Genomic DNA, 19016 nt, shown 5'->3' with positions numbered 1-19016 from the left:
AATGTGAAGAGCTGGTTCTAATTTTGATGGTGGCAGTTTCATGCTCTCATGCAGTGATTCTCTCTCTCTCTCTCTCTCTCTCTCTCTCTCTCTCACACACACACACACACACACACACACACACACACACACACACACACACACACACACTTGACATACAGCCATTGTCCTCTCTCTACATGGGAGCGTGCTCTGCATAATCTCCGGAATCTATTGCAATTTCATTGTGGTCAAACAATTTCATCATCACGCCAAAATTTGCACAGGAGGCTTGCAGGTCTGGAAGATAGCGCTGGGCACTGGGGCTGAAGGCTGAAGAGGCTGGGCGGGCCATGGGAGGGGAGACAAGAGGGCGTTTATTCATCATCACATGAGTGACGTTAAATTGAAGCGTCAATTTTTTCCCTTTTTTATTGTGCTGCAGTTGAGCAGCTCGCGTAGATCACATTTTGAGCTGTGAGGTGGTGGTTGACTGGCGCGTGGATACAAAAGTCTTCTCGCCAAGATCAGCAATGTTGCAGGTTAGGAGGAAAATTGTCGGTTACGCCTACATTTTAAATAAGTTGGTGATTTCGCGTGGCCAGGCGTTTGGAGCGGAAATGGGAAGTGGCTGCGTGGCCCTGGCGAGACCATTAAGAATTAATTGATTGGTAGCCAGAGACTCTGATTGGTAGCTAAAAAAGTGAGATGCAAGACAGTGTACAGTAGGTAGAAAAGTGTAAGCACCTCACACCTTATGTAGACACGTACTCCTAGATACTGAGCGTAGCACCCTCTTTTCCTGATCTTGGCATGTGTACAACTGTTCTGCATATAATACGGAAGACGCGAATGCTTTGACACGCTCCCAACTCAACTTCCAGAAAGATGAGTATTGCTCTACAGGTGCTGCGCAGGTCGTAAGGGTGATGTTTTTGCTCTTGTAAGTATTATCTAGACAAGTGGTGCATGTTTATTTGGGCATCAATCTTAGCTAACGCTTGAATTTGCAAGTCTTGCGTTCATCAAACGTCATACCTTTGCAAATCCTGGTGAAAACACAAAGTATACGTAGGGATGACCCTACATTTTGGTAGGACATAGGATCAGTTAATTTTACTGCTTATTCAAAGTAACGTTTATTTTAGAATAATTAATTAATACTAGACCAAGAGTACCATGTGAGACAGTGACCACACCCACTAGCTAGACGTTAGACGTCAGAATGGAGGTGAAGGACAAGCACGCCGCAGTGCAGCAAGAAGCATGTCCGCTCGATAGTCCGATTTTTCGCGTCGCCGGTGATCGCCTACGCGATGTTCTGTACAACGGATCGCAATTTGTTTGTTGGGAAGACGAGGGAGCGAAATTTGACATTAATTGCTACTTGGATGGCGCACACCACCAGCTCGTGTGGATAAACGTCCTTACCGGTGTCACCGGATTCCTAGAAGTCGCAAGAATTCAGGTGAGCTACCGTTTTTTTACAAAATATCATGTTAGATAACAAACCGTGTCAATTTGCTTTGCAGCTTGTTTTGCACACGCGTCAATCTCATGGTGCTAAGGTATATCGATACTGGCAGTGTTTGTGTATGTCTAAATCTCTAGAGGAACGTAGGCCCATGAGCGCAGCCATTTTGAATTTTTGTTTCGTAATTACTCGCAAACTGCTATTCCTTTCCGCTCCTCCTTTAGCGCATAACCTTCTCTACTTTCGTAAAGCAACTGGTGCTCTTCGCGGTGGCCAGTACCCTGTACTTTGCTTTGTATTGTGTTTTTTTTTAAAAATCCGGTGACGTCACAAAAAGTTTGTTTCCTATGCGCTCGCAAACCGCTGCACTTCCTCGCTTCTCCTCTAGCATGCGGCCTTTTCTCAGTTTGGAATAGCAACTGGTGACGTTTTCGGTAGTCTGTGTCCTATACCTAGGCGTTGCTGGCGTTCATCTGTACTTCTTGATGTCATCCTATGCCTACTCATTGTTGCGTCACTTAGTGTGACGTCGCACATTTATTGTGGCGTCACAAACGCTCTGCTGTTTTGGCTAAAGCACGACAAAAAGTTGTCATTACAGTAAACCCGCCTGTAGACTGTCAAAATGCCTCCCAAAAAGAGCTCTCTGTCTGCTATTTCGTCAAGGGCAAAGCGACGAAAGTTATCACTGCGACAAGAAAAACATAGCGAAGCTACTCGCCGGCTTGACTCACAGCGCCAGCGCAGTGCCCGTCGACGGATCGCGAAAGCTACTACCAAAACTTCTTCTCCAGTCAATGTAAGAGTTAACGATGAGCACCGCTCTCAGCACGCGCTTAGCACATGAGTCAATAATCACTTACTTCTAAAATATTCTTATACTTTCTAGCCAAGTTGTCTCCTTTTTGTCTATGTAGGCAATACATACCGTCATCAATAATAGTTTTAACCAATTACAAAATCATGAACTTATGATATTATACAATATATACTGTATAATATACTGTATAGTATATGGTATAATATACAGTTTAGGCCAATTTTACCGTATTTGTGTGCAACTACTGCTCGAAGCATTTTCCAAAGAATTTCTGCCGTGAAACTCAATGCTGATACAATGACGGATATCCACTTTATCGTCGTCCATAGGTGTCTCCGCTTAGATAACCGAATTTATTATGTCCCAAGAGTCTAGACGCTGGAATTGTGCTAACTAACTTAATTAATTAATTGGCCCTGGCGAAGAACGGGCTACATGGCTTGTATATATAATATAAGCAGCACATCTATGCATACTGTGTACATTTTGACTTTTTAATTGACTTGTGTAGTCGTCACAGTTTCATCTTCATGAGAGCAGTCATGGGGAGGGAGCCATGGATCCAAAACTGTAGGGCGTGTTGGCTTTCCTGTATAATTCCTTGTAACACTCAAAACTCTAATCAATACAAATGACACACAATAAAAAAGAACACAAACCCGGCAAAAATACGTCTCCAGTCAAAACTTGCTCTAAGTCCCCCCTCAAGTCTGGCGATATATAGAGATATATACGTATGTCTAACGCGCGTTAACTGTAAAACATCACATTACATCACTACCCTCCCCATTAGAATCCACATAAAAATTATTAAAGCTCTCAGGGCGTCTCCGTTGTCGTGAGGACCGTCGCATTGGTGGTGGAACATCTTGCACGTCGTCGGAATCTTCACCTAATACCTCATGGTTGTTAGTTAGCATCAGCTGGCAATGGCACGGTCTGGTCATCATGAGTGTCATCATCAGAGTCTGAATCGACCACCAGTGCTCTATTGTCATTAGGGATAGGTGTACATATCTCCGGCTCCGAATCGTTCTGTTTTCTTCTCCGTGGTAGTTGTAAATGTTCTTTTCGTTTGACATACGGTTTCAATCGGTCGTGATGTAGAGTGATTTCTTTTTTTGAGAACCTTCGACGTAGACGGTAGACTAAGTCAGACAATTTCTTGACAATGAAGTATGGGCCAGTCCAACGGGGTGCAAGAGTACGAGACTTTCCTTTCCCTCCCGCTGTATTTGCTACCCACACCAAATCACCGTCTTTGTATGAACGAAAGTTTAACCCACTCTTGTCATAGTGCCGTTTTCGAGCATCGGCTGTACGTTGTGTGTTCGCACTAACATTACTGTACGCCTCTGGCCATAGATTGGGCGTTATCAGCGTGACTCTAAAGAGTTTTCTGACTCCGAAATAACCAAATCGGCCGCCGCATGTATGGCTGTTCTGGGTGTATCCTTGAATACGATCTTAGATGGCACATCTTTGATTGATTCATGATATGCAGTGTTGTGTGCAAACTGCACTTCAAACATGTGATTTTGCCATTGTCGGTCTGAGGCTCTCACAATTTTAGCTGACATTTCTCCCAGCGATCTACTAAGCCTCTCCACTGCTCCATTCGCTTGGGGACGATACACGGTTGACATCGTGTGCTGTATTCCCTAGGTTTTACAAAATTCAGCAAAACTGACTCGTAAAGCATGACCCATGATCCGAATGTATTGATACAGGCATTCCGTACCTTCCTATCCATTGACATATTCTGCTACACACCTCATCTGTTGTTTGTCTCGACAAGGGAGATAGTTCAACATATCGAGAAAACGAATCTTGGATCACTAAGATATATTGTATGTTGTTATCCGACATAGGTAGCGGTCCTTCAATATCCATCTCTATTATTTGAAAAGGTTTCTTTGCTTGACGTCTATTCCCCAAAGGTGCTCGTGCTTTTCTGTTCTCTGGCATTCTCTCGGCACATCTTGTACATGATTTGGTGTAATTTACTACATCTTCCCTAATATTTGGCCACCAAAATCGTTCTAGTATCCTTCTCAGCGTCTTCTCAACACCTTGGTGACCTGATAATGGTTCTTCATGAGCCAATGTGAGAATGTCTGCGGTTAGGACCTTCGGTACGACAATTTGCAGTCTGCCTTCAGCTGACACTCTTTGAAGAATATCTTCTGCCGATGTGTGGAGATTTTCTGCCATCAATCGTCGCAAATCTTTGCTGTATTCGAACGTCTTAACTCTATGCTTCATCGCTAAACACGCTTGTCGAAGTAGTTTATTTTTACTTTGTTCTTCTTTAGACTTCTCGATAGACAAACTCTCACACATCGTAGAAGCACAACGCAAGGGCGTCTCTTCAGCAAAACCCTTCATTGTACTTACCTCTCGTTCGGGTATAATATCTATCTCTTTCTGGAATCCCAAACGGCTCAGTGCGTCTGCTACTGTGTTTTGGTCTCCTACCACATATTTCACGTTGAAAGAATAATCTTCCGACTCTATTATCCATCGTGCTCTCCGTCCCCAAGGGTGTTTAGAATTGGACATAAATTGTAAAGGGCAATGATCTGTCCGCAATCGGAATGGCTTCCCCAAAAGATGATGTCTAAAATGTCGAACAGCCATCACTATTGCTAAAAACTCTCGATCGTATATTGAGTACTTTCTTTCTGCTTTGGACAATGCTCTACTAAAGTATGCTACTGGTTTCCGCCCGTCATTTGCTTCCTGGGCTAACTCAGCACCTATAGCCACTGTTGAAGCATCCGTGGTCAAATAGACTCTCTATCTGTAGCGGGGTGAGTCAGTACCGGTGCACATGAAAGCTTCTGCTCTAGACAGGCAAACGCTTCTCCACACCGAAGAGACCATTGAAACAAAAGATCGTTCTGAAGTAAATATGTCAGTGGTTTAGCAATGTATAGTTGCATATCCTGGAACGAAACAGCGATATAGTCCTGTCATACCCAAAAATGTTTTCACTTCTCTTACTGAGGATGGGACAGAAATCTTTTCGATCGCCGCAAGTTTCTCCGCGTTTGGACTTATACCCTCTGCTGTTATTCGAAAACCGCAAAACAAAACCTGATTCATTTCAAATTCACATTTCTTAGCGTTAATTCGTAACCCGTTCCGGAGTAAGGTATCGAATATTAGCTCCAAACGCTCCAAATGTGTCTCAAATGTTTTCGAAACAACACAAGTCATCCATGTGTAAAACAAGTTGTGTTGGTGATAAATGACCCAGTACCGACGACATCATCTTACAAAATGTGGCTGGTGCGCCTTTAAGACCAAACGGCATTTGTTGAATTTGTATAGGCCCGACTGTGTCCGAAATGCTGTTTTCCATTTATCTTTTTCTGTTATTGGCACTTGGAAATATCCCTGTGCTAAGTCAATTGTACTAAAGTAGCGAGCTCCCTCCATCGACTCTACTGCTTCTAAAAGGTTACCTGTAGGGATGGCTGTGTCATTTGTCTTTGAATTGAGTGCTCTCTAATCTACACATAATCGTAAAGTACCATCTTTCTTTCTCACTGGACACAGCGGTGCAGCATAAGCCGAGGTTGACGACGGTCGTATAATGTCTCTCTGAAGCAAAGACTGTACCTCTTCCTCGATCTCCTGTTTCCAATGAGTGGGTAAACGTCGTGGACGACACACATAATCGGTACATCTGAAGTGAGAGGTATCCTGTGTTCTACATGACCCTCATTACCCGGGTAAGCAAACACTTCTTTGTACCGTCTTAGTAAACTCTGTAGCTGTACTTTCTCGTCTGATGATAAACCTACAATTGTCGGACATCCTAACAAACCACATCTATCTGAAAATTCTTCGCCCATCTCAACAATTCCGGTATACTCAGTAGTCGTACTTGAATGCATGAATTCGTCCCCAAACTGTCATTTCCTTTCCTGGCGGGACTACGGTTTGTTTCAAAGAATACACTCGTCCAAACTTGGCAAATTGCATTGGTAATTTACGTGGACTCACCTGCTCATTCGCTGAAATCTCCTCATCTCCCAAGAATAGTTTCTTGCTGGCAACATCAATCTTTGCCGCCATTGTTGACAGAATATCCGTTCCCAAAATACCACATTCATGTCTTTCACCACATAGAAATTACAATAAACAGAGCGAGATCCCAGGCACAGGTTTGTAGAAGTCAGTCCCTCACATCGAAGAGTAGTGCCGTCTACCATAAGTGGTTGGCGAGCCACACAACTCTTAGTCTGCAAATGATTGTCTTCCACAACATTGAAGGGTATCAAACTAACTTTCGCACCAGTGTCGATCATGAACGGATAGCTCTTATCTCTTATCTTAGCTTTCACCCTAAGTAAGCCATGCACAGAAGTAGTTAGATTAGTGATTTTTCCTCCTCTCCCAGCGGCTTTTCTAGCGGTGGCGGGGAGTGTGCTGTCACGTGCAATACTTGCACTCGGAATCGTGGCAGTACAGTCTCGAATCATGTGGCCTGGTCTTAATTAAACATCGGTAACAATCATTGACATGAGGGAAATTGCGTCGCAAGTGGTTGAATTCACCGCAAATGTAACAAGCCCTCTTACTGCGTGCGAGAGTGCGAGATTGTCGATATTTCTTACCACTAGGTGTCGTCCATCCTCTACTACGCATCGATTGCACTGTGTCTCGTGTGTATGCGTTCAAACCTTCATTATCCTGGGCTACTATCTGACAAGTAGATGGAACATCATGGTAGGTTTTCCTTTCATTGGCTAGATGACTGACACTAGAAGCCGGCGAACCATCTTGACTCTAGCTGAACCTGTAAAATCCGGTTTGACTGAACATACACTGGCTTAGCTAACTGCAGTTGATTGACTTCTGCTAACTCTGTAATTAACATTTTTTTGAGTTTGTCGTTTTGTCTCGTTGCAATAGAATTTGAAATTCTCTAGGAAGGCCGTCCAGAAATGCGTCTCTAGCTATACTAGGGCGGATGCGCTGTCAAATTCCGGGTAAGCTAGCTGTACTAACCTTTGGACATCATGCGCAAATGCCGCCACCGGTTCATTCAATTGACGCCACTTCCTGCCTCGTAGCTCGTCTACTGCGCGTCGTCTGTCACTACACTACGTAGCTCCTTGAAGAAATTCTTGTTTCAGTGAAGTCTCAGTACTAACAAAGTACTTCTTTTCCTCGCTTTCTAACCGTCTGTAGTTTTCGAAGGCTAAACAAGAGGTTAGGGCGAGTGCTTTTTCTCGTCTTCAAAACTCTTCAATGCAGTCCAAACTTTCACAGAAACGAAAGTAGGATAATTACCGGACCCATCAAACACGTGCACGTGTGGAACGTCACGCTGCGTCTAGCTATAGGCTCCTGTCACCAATGTAAGATCGATAATCTTCGCGAGTGACCGCAAGTGTAGCAATATATCGAATGACTGTATTAATAGTGTACTGTGCGCTAGCTATTAAAGTTAACATTTTAGATAGAGATATGTATGTCTAACGCGCGTTAACTATAAACCATGCACATTACACTGTACGTACTGTACTGTACACTTGTACAGTAGTCTCGTGGCTAATGCGCACATACCACTACCCGGACACTGCAGTCACGTCAACTAGCGTAACACGTCTATCTTGAACTATTTCAATCGCAAATCTCCACAGGACGGGGTGTTTGTGCCACCGGTTGCTGCCACTGGCAGTCTATCCGCCAGCGACATAGCAGTTGCCAACGGAGAAGTGGAAGCAACGGAAGAACGAGAGAATGAAGAAGGACAGAGCAATAGTGAGAAGCATTACCACTGCTACTCCAGCAAGGAGCGAGCAGACATCGGAAGGTATGCAGCACAACATGGACCAACATGGGCATCGCGCCATTACACAAAAGTGATGGCGTTATTGTTGCACAAATTAATTCCGCACAAGTAGTGACGTTTCTAGAAAAAGCACAATTTTTCTCCCCCACAAATTTCCTCTTTCAGGGTACGTGTACTCAGGCGATTGCAGGGCACATGATGTCCTAGTGGGGCATGGTTACAACCAAATATTAATTAATAGTTTAGGTTACCACCAAAGTTTCCAGAACTGAAACCGGTCAATTAATATGTCATCTTGCATGTACAATTGACAGAAAATTGCAGATGGTATGCTTTAGTTGTGCTGTTTGTTGTTGTAGGTGACAGACCTTGTTAACATTTACCATGGGAATTGGCCATGGAAAGTTCTCAGTCTTTCTTCTCCTAATGCTGATGTCGCTGATTGCTGGGTTAAAGGTTTAAATGTTGTGCTAAAGTCTGCTAATCAGTACTTCAGAGGGATGGATGGCGGGAGTGATGCAAGAGAATTTTATGATAATCCTCGGGTGGATTATTGGTTGAAGAAACAGTTTACACAGCTGTACAGGCAACATGGAGGAAGGGTACCCATAGCAGCTGCTATTTCTGAGTTTACTGGCATTGCAGCTGTAAGAGCAGAGCAGGTAAAAGTGCATGCACATATAATTGAAGGAAGTTTTACTTAATTAAGATTACATAAGTATTAGAAGTTTCATTATTTTTTGATCATGTTGTTTGTGGATGAGAGGAATTTAGGTAAGCACTAATAGTGTGTTCTAGTTTGTTGGAAATGCTGAGGTTGCTTTTGGATAAAGTCGCATTGAACTCGACATTACTCATACGTTTGTATTGATTAAATTTAAAAACATAGCTTCTGTGCTTATTATATAAGCTTAAAGAGAAAGTAGTTAATTAGTTAAATTCTTATCAGATACTTATGACAGACACAGTGCAGTATTTCTGTTTGCTCACTGTCTTCCAAGTGTTAGTGTATTAGTGTTTATTTGGTAGCCAACAATGATGGTGAATCCTAATCAGGCTTGTGATGATACAAGGTTTAAATTGTCAGTAGTGACTTTATTGTTAAGGACTTAGAGTGGTCAGTAGCAGTTGTTGAACTCAGAACATTTTTGTAATTCACTGTATTGTTTTGTCCTGTTTGTTTTGAAGTACATACAAGTTATGAAGAGATAGTGAGCTGAATTATTTTTAAACTTGATGTAGTGGTGTTTGCAGACATAGTGGTATGTGGACTGCCAGAAGATTTTGCTAGTGGATTGAGTGGTTAGACTAGCAATCATGTTTGGGGCACTGTTTGGAAGGTGCAGCATGTAATAGCTTTATTGCCTGTATGTCTGGCATATTTATGCATGTTTGTATTTATCTGTATATGAATCTGTAATATTGTACTGTAGCAATAGGAGATTGAAGTACTTGTAATTTGATATTAAATGACCGTTTTTGAATCAGAAACGTTTAGTTATGAATGTATTAAATAGTTTGCTGTGTGTTGTAGTTGCTGAATGTCTTGAAAGAACTCGATGATCTCTTACTTCTGCGACTTGAAGTCAACAAACAGGATATGTGTTTTGACCCTTTTTGTAAGCTTCACCTAGCAATGTGGCTAGCCAGAAGAACAGACATTATTGAGCAGTTTGAGAAGGTCGCACATAGACACAGAGCGTTGTCTAGTCGACGTCTGTTGCAAGCACCACCTGACACTTTTGACTATCAGCTACAGCATATGGTAAAGTTTGTCAATATGAAGTTGACATTGAATGCCGAGCGTTTCCGTGCTTTTTTGAAACAACAAGGCACAAGAGTAAACCTTCAAGAGGCCGAGTCAATGATTGATCAATTGATGGATGGATTTCCAGCAGATATGCACAGTTTAAATGTTCTTGGATTTGCACGTTATTTTATTAGCCACAAGAACTACGCTTGTGATTTGGATTTTCCAAAACTAGCACCACTGGATGACATGGAGCAGCCATTGTCTCATTATTACATTGCATCATCACACAACACATATCTGACTGGAAATCAATTCACGAGCAAATCCAGCACTGATATGTATATTCAGGTATTTTCTTGTTTGTTATATATAAGAGAGCTAAGCTTGCATTGTTATTAATTTGTTTTCACCTGGCATATTTATATTACATTTGCAATTTCCATGTATTAATTAATTAATAGACTGTCAAAAATGTGTCTACAAATGCTGTGCAAAATCATTCTCAAGTAGCAAACAACAAGCAGCAAGTAGCAGCCACTGAATGCTGGCTATTCATACAGTGATATTATTGTAGTATTTTCTAGGCAAGGGATTTATCACATTGACTGCAAATGTTGTGCTTTTCATCACTCTAATGGCAAGAGCTAGACTGCATCATTGATATTAATTAATTGCTAACTGCTAATGTAGTTATGAACTTGTTTATTTATTTTCATGTCATTATAAAGTGCTGTTGAGGCTGTGGGTTTCTGGTTTAAACTACACTTTGTTCTATACTGACGTTGTTATATACTTTGAGTTTAAATAATTCAAATTGATTGTAGCATTTGTAACAATGCATTAGACAATTTTGTAGTACCATGTCTGTTCAACATGCAGTAATCAGTTCATTTGGTTGGCATAGTAACACTAATTTCATTGAGAAACTACACTAAAGGCGCATTCACACTGACACTTAATTAAGTAGCCTTATTTCCTACTTAGCGAAGACTCCTTAAAATCACTTGCATGCACACTTACATCAAGGACACTTATTTCGTCCTTAGAACAAAGACGTTTGCTATGTGCCTTATTTTCGTCTTTATTTTCAAGTCTACTTATTGTAGTCACGTGATGTAGCTTAGAGGCTCGTACGTACAATGACTGACGGACTGAATAAATACCATTTCCATCGCTGCTAGGCAATGACTTTCAGTGAGTTAGTGTGAACAAGTTGCAGTTAAGTCTACTTGAAAGAGAAGTCTCCTTGTTGGGCTCAAGTGTCCTTGAGTCAAGGACGTTTTAGTGTGAATGCGCCTTAAGATGGGACAACAACATGCTAAATAGTTTATATACAGAGCAGGAGTCATGTGGTTTTCGCTTGGGCATGCAATCCTTTTCTTGTACTGTACTACTGTACATGTTAAACTCTAGGTGTGAGTGCATGTAATTGTTTTCAATATGTACATGTTGCTAATGTGCTTTAGGTATTACACTTAGGATGTCGGTGTCTTGAGTTAGACTGTTGGGATGGAAGTGATGGTAAACCAGTCATACGCCATGGACACACTATGACATCAGAAATTTTGTTTTATGTGAGTGATTGGTTGGCAGTGTTAAGACAAGTTATTTTGTTCAAGGAAAATATTTTAGGATGCTGTAAAAGTCATTGCAGAACACGCCTTTGTGACATCTCATTACCCTCTCATTCTTTCCCTTGAAAACCACTGTGGTCAAAAGCAGCAGGTATGGACTAATATTTTTGGTTGCATGCCTGCCTCTCTGTTTGTATATGCATATATATAAAGAAGTAAGTGGTAAATCAGCTGAATTATAACGCGTATAGTTATTCGAACCCACGTCTCCTGCATCAGACTCTAGGTATGCGTGAGTCTTATCTGACTAAACCTCTATATAGAGGTGCGTACGTGGTACTCCGGAGAGCCGCTCAACGTACTAATATGTGTGCAACAGAATTACACAGCGAGAGTAGCATCAGCCTTGCTACAGATATATGTGGGATGTACTGTAGATGGTACGCATGATGAAGTGTATGGTGTAAAGTTGATAGATGGCAAATGTCATGCGTGTGACAGTTGTTATGTATACGTGTGAGGTAAATCTTGTAAAGAAGTTGGTGGTAAATCGGCTGAATTATATAACGCGTATAATTAGTCAGAAAAGTCAGGTGGCCCCGGTGGGATATATATACTGTATATATTGATAACAATTTGATAATATTGTAGCAGTTAATGGCAGAGATTCTCAGGAAATTCCTTGGCAAACATCTACAGACAAGCTATTTGGAAGGAGATAAGTGTGGCAAAGAGTTGCCATCTCCAGAGGTTGATGCTTCTCAATTTTTACTGTGTACAGTGACATTTTTAGTGTCTATTTTATGCAGCAATTGAAGTATAAAGTTCTCATCAAGCAAAAGAAAGGGTTAGGAATGGCAAAAGTGGCAGGTGAACAACAACCTTCAAATGCAGAATTCTACTTGCCATTTCCAGAGGTATTCGTTGTTGTTATAGAATACTGTAATTCAGTAGGTCTTACTTGGTAGCCTCATACCAGTCTCTCTTGTGCTGTTGTGCTCGTTTCCTTGTGTGACACACGGCAACACCAGAGACATGGGAACAGGCATGACAGCATGAGAAGGTTTGCATGGTACGAGGCTATTGCTTGGCAGTGTTAAGGTTATGCATTGCTATGCACTTGTGACTGATTCCCTTCCAGGCCTTCTGTATGCACTTGTCATGTATTTGCATGTGAGAAATGTCAAGTTTAAGAACAAGGTCAACTATGCACCTCAACAATTGCTATGCTTATCTGGTTCTGCTCCATTGACATTGTGTATTTGTGTACTTTTGGGAGGCTCAGTTTGAATTAGTTCAATCCAATACAATGTTTTTGTATCAAAGACATACAATACAGTATACAATAATATACCACTTGCTTGCAACATGGTGATTATCTGTAAGTATAAAGGAATGCTTATGTCTGCCTGTTTGTCTGTTTGTGTGGATTATACGTTGATCCTAAAGTCCGTCCATTCTAACTTCTCCCCCTCCCCCCCCGAACTTGTGTGATTCTTGCGTAGGCAGATGTTTCCAGTGTTCATCCAATGAGCAATCAGTAATTAGCATAAAGGGTGGGTTTGTCTTTTAATTGAAGGCTGTCTATTGGTTAGAGTAGCTACGTAAACGATTTGCATAACTAGGTTGGCAGAAGTTCATCTGCAATGCACACCCAAAGAACGGCATGACCATGAGCTCTAAAATGAAGTGTTTAGCGTGTCTCTAGGAGAGGGAGAAGTCAGTGTGGACAGACTTTAGGGTTAGTTGCTAAACTGGGTCTCAAAAGTGGGGCTAAATATTGCTACTAATGATAGATATTGACTTTGACAATCAGCCATATACCGTATAAGATGAAATATTGGTGGGGAATTTATATTGGCGGATTGGCAGAATTTTCAGCGAGTGCCAATATAAAATCCGCCTTTAATTTAGCCACTGGGATTTGTCAACGTCATCACCCATGTGATCAGGCATCATGATGATGTGGCAACAAGATGCTTGCCTTTTGTTGTGCCTATACCCTGTCTAGCAGGAAGGTTAAACATGAGAATGAGATTGAAGTCGTGAAGCTATCGATGAAGCAGGTGGAGTCATGTGAGTCACGTTCTTTGCACTGACACAGCAATTCTTCAGCAATATAGTCTAGTTGGAGATCGGTAAGCTAGGGTAGTGTGATGGCCATGAACAGCTGTAGTAGTTGGGGTATTTAATACCTATAGGATATCAATTATCCGACAGTGATGCCCAACGCCAAAATAAATTCCTGCCAAAGTTTCATCTTATATGATATGTTCTTTTAACCTGGCAGCACTAGCCATGTTAAGTGCAGCAGATGTTAAGTGCAGTAGGTGTAAAAAGTGATAATTACATGGAAACACAGTGTTGCAGACTTAAAGAAATATTTGGCATGCACACACTGATGGCACAGATTGGCTTTTGTAAACTGTAGTCGTAATAGCTCATGTAGCTTCTGTACATAAAAGTAATGTCTAGTAACTACATGCATGCTCTCTCACTTGTGCCTGTATGCTTTCACTGACATGTAGTTGATTAACGTCTAAGAATTGCTTAGCTGCCTGCTTATCTACATCTTGAGCTCACCGTATGAGCTTAGTTTTCTCATCTACATTTATGGTACATTTACTGGTTATTCTCTGTGCAGAAAGAACCATGGTTGTTGACTTTGAACACTAAGCCCGTGTAATGAGTTTGCATTCATGACTGCTACATGAAGCACAGTTATGTAGAAGTTAAGTGACTTACGCTCTCGTTGTACTTTTCCAAAGTGCAGGTTGCAACCAAAGCTAATCATTGTTTTATGATGGAAGATTTTGCCATGACATTTGACATAGCAGAACTTTGTGATATGGAGCAATGTCTAATTATTTTGTCAGATATTGTAGTATGGTGTGATTGTTTACTAGACTTTATATTTTAGGAACCATTTAAAGCCAGCAGGGGAGAGCGTTCAAATCTTCATTCATCTATCAAATTTGATAGCAGTGCTGATGAAAGTGTTCCTGTCAGCAAGAAAGAAACTGACAGCAATCAACATCAGTCCGTCAGTGGGTCATCTGGTGAAGAAACAGATGATGGTTTTGAAAGTGGCATATGTAGTCCAACAGAAGGTGGTAAGGCGTTCAGCAGGCACAAGATACTTGATTCTGAAATAGAGGACTCTGATCATGAAGATATAGAGGACATCCAGTCAATCCTTGACAGTGTAAAACTTGAAAACCCTGAGATGAAGATGAGCAGTGACAAATGCTTGCTGCTGCCACCTGCCAATAGGGGTGAACAGTGTGACATAGACTCTGATCATGTAAAGAGATCCAAACGTGGTTCATTTATTCGATTTGTGACAAAGCTAAAGAGGTTCAAGGGGAGTCGATCAAGTCTTTGTGCGTCGTCAGAACAGCAAATGTCACCTTTGATACCACCAAAGAGGTGGACAATAGCATCTTCTGCAGTTGTTCCAGAGTTGTCACAATTAGTGACCTATGTGCAGCCTGTTCCTTACTTAGGACTAAAGGTGTCAGCATGTTATCTTTCTTTTTGGTTGACTGCATAGTTCTGTTATTGTGTGTTTGACTGACTGACACTGACATTAATTAATACAACGTACTTTATATATATACTAGGCTGATTTACATTGTAATGGAAGTGAACTGATGGGAATAGAGAGATGGAATCTACCAGTCTAGGCTACTGTGACTTACTCGTTTGCAATCAAGTTTTTTATGTTATCTAGAGCCAAGATGTATGTAATTTAACCTTCAATGGGTTGATTGGGTTCATGTTTAGATTTATGGTGACTGGATCTTATTGATAATGGTTTGTATACGTAGTCTTTGACGACCTCACCTATTTTCGAAAGCAACAGTGCATTATATATGATTTGCTCCTTGCAAAACTAGTTCTCGCTTGCTCAGCACACTGTCAAGATCTACATGTAAAATGTTTGTCTTTCAAACAGCTTTTGCAAAGGCATGGAGACAGTTAAGATCTTTACTTACACAATTTTTTAGCTGGATAGCAATATGAGTCTTTGTGTGTCTCGACATTAGCAGTTCTTGTTAGGATTCATTTGTCTTTTAGGTCGTAGGATGACATAGACGACCATCATCAAATTATGTTTCTGGATGTTTTTGCTTTAATTATTAAGCAGCCATTTGTTGAACCTTGATTTATGGATAATCATGTCTTTGTCAGTATTTAATATATCATATATCTAGAATACTCTTAATTCGAAGCCACAAAATTTAATGTTACAGTGACTGTTTTTATACATGCTGGTCTGATTAGGAATAGGAAAAGATACTATGCATGTGTGAATTTACTGTTTGGTGGGGTATTTCAAGTGTTGGTATTATGAAATCTAGGTAGAACAAACTGATGTAAACATCAGCCACTGGGATCTATGTGGGACTTTGGATGCTCACATCTCAGTTAGCATCACATGTCGGTGCTTTTGTGGGTATCTGGCCCAGCTGCAGGAGATTGTCGGTACAGGCCCAGAGTTCTTCTTTGTAGCATATAGTAGGAGGCAAGCCTTGGCGGAGGGGCTCATCTGAAATAAGCAGCTCTTTGTGTTTACTGTTTATGTAGCTAACAGATTTTGAATGTGTTTAAACTTTTCTAAATGTAGATTGTTTTGTCATTCTAACTGTAGGATGAAATATCACTCTAGTGTTTTGACCACAGTTTTAGCTGGCTGACTGGCTGACTGACGTCTGACCAACATTGTTTATGGTGACATTTTACAGAACAACTTCAATATTGGAATGCAGTTATATATGACCAATGGCGAATTATTGACATGTGTGCTTTGATTTATGGAAGGGTTATGGCTACATAGATGATCAAAAGCGTCCTTGTGTGGAAATGTTCTCATTGAAAGAGAGCACAGCTAGAAAGCTTTGTAAAGAAAAGCCAGCTGAATATACAACGTAAGTCTTAGTCCAATCAGATGAAAGCAGTCAAGATAGATTTTGGTGTTTGGTGTTTGTAAAGGTACAGTTGTCGGCACAGCAGCAGAGTGTATCCATCTTCAGTGCGTGTAGATTCAAGCAATTTCAACCCATGTCAGTTTTGGCAATGTGGTTGCCAGATGGTTGCTCTCAACTATCAGACCAACGGTTGAGTATCTGACAAAATGTCAAAATTTCACAGTATTTTGTATTCTGTCTTTTAGATGCCAATTTGCAGCACTACTTGTCAATGTTTCAGCAGAATGGAGGATGTGGTTATCTTCTCAAACCCAAAGTTAGTGTAACGACTCTTTCTTTTGTGTGGTCTTGTACTGTATTTGGTATGTAGTATCTAAGGGAAATGATTTTTGACCCAGTTTTGGGTACACACAATAGTGCTGTGGAACTAAGTGTTAAGGTTTGGTCAGCACAAAATGTACCATTATGCTTCCAGTCAATTTCTTTGTCTATTGAGGTATGGATGTAATGAAGATGCTAGAAGACTGAGCACTAATATGTTGTTACTTGATAGGTTTTTGGTCTGTTGTCCGATATGGCTCAATATCAGTCATCTGCTATTTCCAATAAGACTGGATTTCCAGCTATGAATGTTCGTTTCAGAACATGTATGGACTTTCCTGAGCTAACGTCAATACGCTTTGCTCTTTTTGGAGGAAATCTAGGTAGGACGTTGACCTGATGCAGTATTATCCATTACATGTTTTGTCTGTTCTGTTTTGCAGATGAAATTGGCTTTGTGCGACTGCCTGTGAAATGTTTTCATAGTGGTTATAGGCACATGTACTTGCAGTCAAGACAAGTATCACTTTGTGGACCATTGTCATTGTTTGCAAGGATCAAAGTATGAAATGATCTTTTTTAATCGTGGTAGTTGGTTTATTTTTGTTGTACATTAGGTAAAAGAGATCAGCAGTTCTGACAATGGTAGGAAACAATCGGTGCAGTCAATTGACTTTTCCCCTTTCTTCTTTCGTGTGTGGACCACAGTTGACAGGCATCAGTTTGACACAGTTTGTATCACAGATGTAGGATCTGGTTGTAACTGTAGGTTTCTCTGTTTTCAGTTGTGTTTTATGTTTAATTAAATAGACAGAGACAGTTCAAGAGAAAATTCAAGGTTTTCTAAGGCATGGAACTTTTCAGTCAACAGTTTTGTGCATGACAGCGGCAAGTGATAGGTTAATGATAGCTACGGATTATTTGTTATTTAATGCTTTTAATATTACTGTAGGAAGCTACAACGGAAGCTGTTATTAGCTTGATTTTAGAGGAAGCTAATGGTGATGGTGAGCTTTGTAAATGTTTTGGCTTGCGGTTGGTGAAAGATGGTGCTGGTATGGTTGGCTTTTAGTGTGATTTATGAAAGTGGATCGAACTCATAGTAGTGTATGGTATTTGCAGAGGCGCAGTTGCTGAGACAAAATGAAAAGGCACTACAAGTTCTTCATAAAAAGGGCACAACTTGCTTACTTCTTCAGAAGACTCAAGAGTCACGTATTTGTGTTCATCTGGATGAACACTGTGGGAGAGCACGACGTTCCACAGTTGTGGACTTGACTTCATTGACTACAGCAAGGTGTGCATATGGAGCTAATAGTCACCCAATTAGCTTACCTGTAGTGTCACACCATGTCTTGAGTATGCTTTGTTTGTAGAAACTTGGTTAATTATGTTGTGAGTTGTCAAGAACCAGGAGACAATTTTGTTCTGGCCGTTTGTCAATTGGAAAGTAAAACACGGGCACGTAATGTTATCAAGGATTTAGAAGATTCACAACCTCTGGAAGAAATCCAAGCGCAATTAAAGGACGGTTGTGAATTGTATGTCTACAAGAAGATGACGTCTGATGGTGGTTCACTTGGGTCGGGGACTATCAGTACCAAGGAAATTGGTCAGATTGAAGTAAAGGTACAAGAACTTAATATGAAGACAGTGACTGTTGTGACTGATTCTAACACAAAAGTGGGGTAGGGTCAGTTGCTAGTAAACATTATTATTGTGATTGTTTTAATGTCATTTGTTACAATACAGGGACATCATTAAGGAGGTAGTTAAGAAAGAGCACCTTCGGGATCAGGAAGTTGGAGGGAGCATCTTTAAGGAATTTTCTCTTGTTCAACGGTTGAGCAGTGATGATAGAGATGAGATAGTTCTGCTGCCTGATCAAGTGATTGCACACACTACTAGTAGTAAGAAGTTAGGACAAAGGACTGAATATATTCTCCATGATAAAAGAGAAAAAATTCGAGCTCGTTCTCCCCTAATTACCAGGTCTCAAGCCAAAATGTATAAGGATGGTCGAGAATCAAGAAAGAAGTAAGAAAGAAGATGGATGATTCTTAATACCCTTTACATTCACTTAGTTTTTTTCATTTTACGAGAGCTGATGTTATTGAGGCGCAACCGTCGAGTACTTAGAACATTACATGTACAAAATCGCTACTATTCACAGTTGCAATATGACTGAGCCACACTCATATCAGAGTGTGAAGAACTGGTTCTAATTTTGATGGTGGCAGTTTCATGCTCTCGTGCAGTGATTCTCAATTGCACACTTAATTAATTCACAGTCCTCTCTCTACATGGGTGCGGCCGGTCTGGAAGATAGCGCTGGGCACTGGGACTGAAGAG

General features: G+C 40.9%; 1 protein-coding gene across 2 annotated transcripts; it reads left to right on the top strand.

Annotated features, from left to right (window-relative positions):
- Positions 1-71: 71 nt before the first annotated feature.
- On the top strand, positions 72-18922 carry LOC134177049 (1-phosphatidylinositol 4,5-bisphosphate phosphodiesterase eta-2-like). 2 transcript variants are annotated; one of them, XM_062643754.1, is made up of 21 exons: positions 72-1447; positions 1512-1547; positions 8445-8747; positions 9620-10186; positions 11305-11412; positions 11471-11563; positions 12064-12162; positions 12222-12329; positions 14333-14926; positions 16237-16343; positions 16408-16532; positions 16589-16659; positions 16714-16839; positions 16897-17047; positions 17108-17226; positions 17282-17410; positions 17475-17552; positions 17617-17719; positions 17787-17961; positions 18041-18352; positions 18417-18922. In XM_062643754.1, the coding sequence occupies exons 1-21, from the start codon at positions 1205-1207 to the stop codon at positions 18703-18705; spliced, it is 3936 nt and encodes a 1311-aa protein (XP_062499738.1). In that variant the 5' UTR covers positions 72-1204; the 3' UTR covers positions 18706-18922. The 2 variants fall into 2 exon arrangements, with proteins under 2 accessions (XP_062499738.1, XP_062499745.1); XM_062643761.1 differs by lacking the exons at positions 72-1447; positions 1512-1547 and adding an exon at positions 8039-8106.
- Positions 18923-19016: the final 94 nt, after the last annotated feature.

The sequence above is a fragment of the Corticium candelabrum genome, chromosome 1 (assembly GCF_963422355.1).
Source record: "Corticium candelabrum chromosome 1, ooCorCand1.1, whole genome shotgun sequence".
NCBI lineage: Eukaryota > Metazoa > Porifera > Homoscleromorpha > Homosclerophorida > Plakinidae > Corticium > Corticium candelabrum.
The sequence above is the reverse complement of the archived record's forward strand: the minus strand, read 5'-3'. Positions and strand labels throughout refer to the sequence as shown.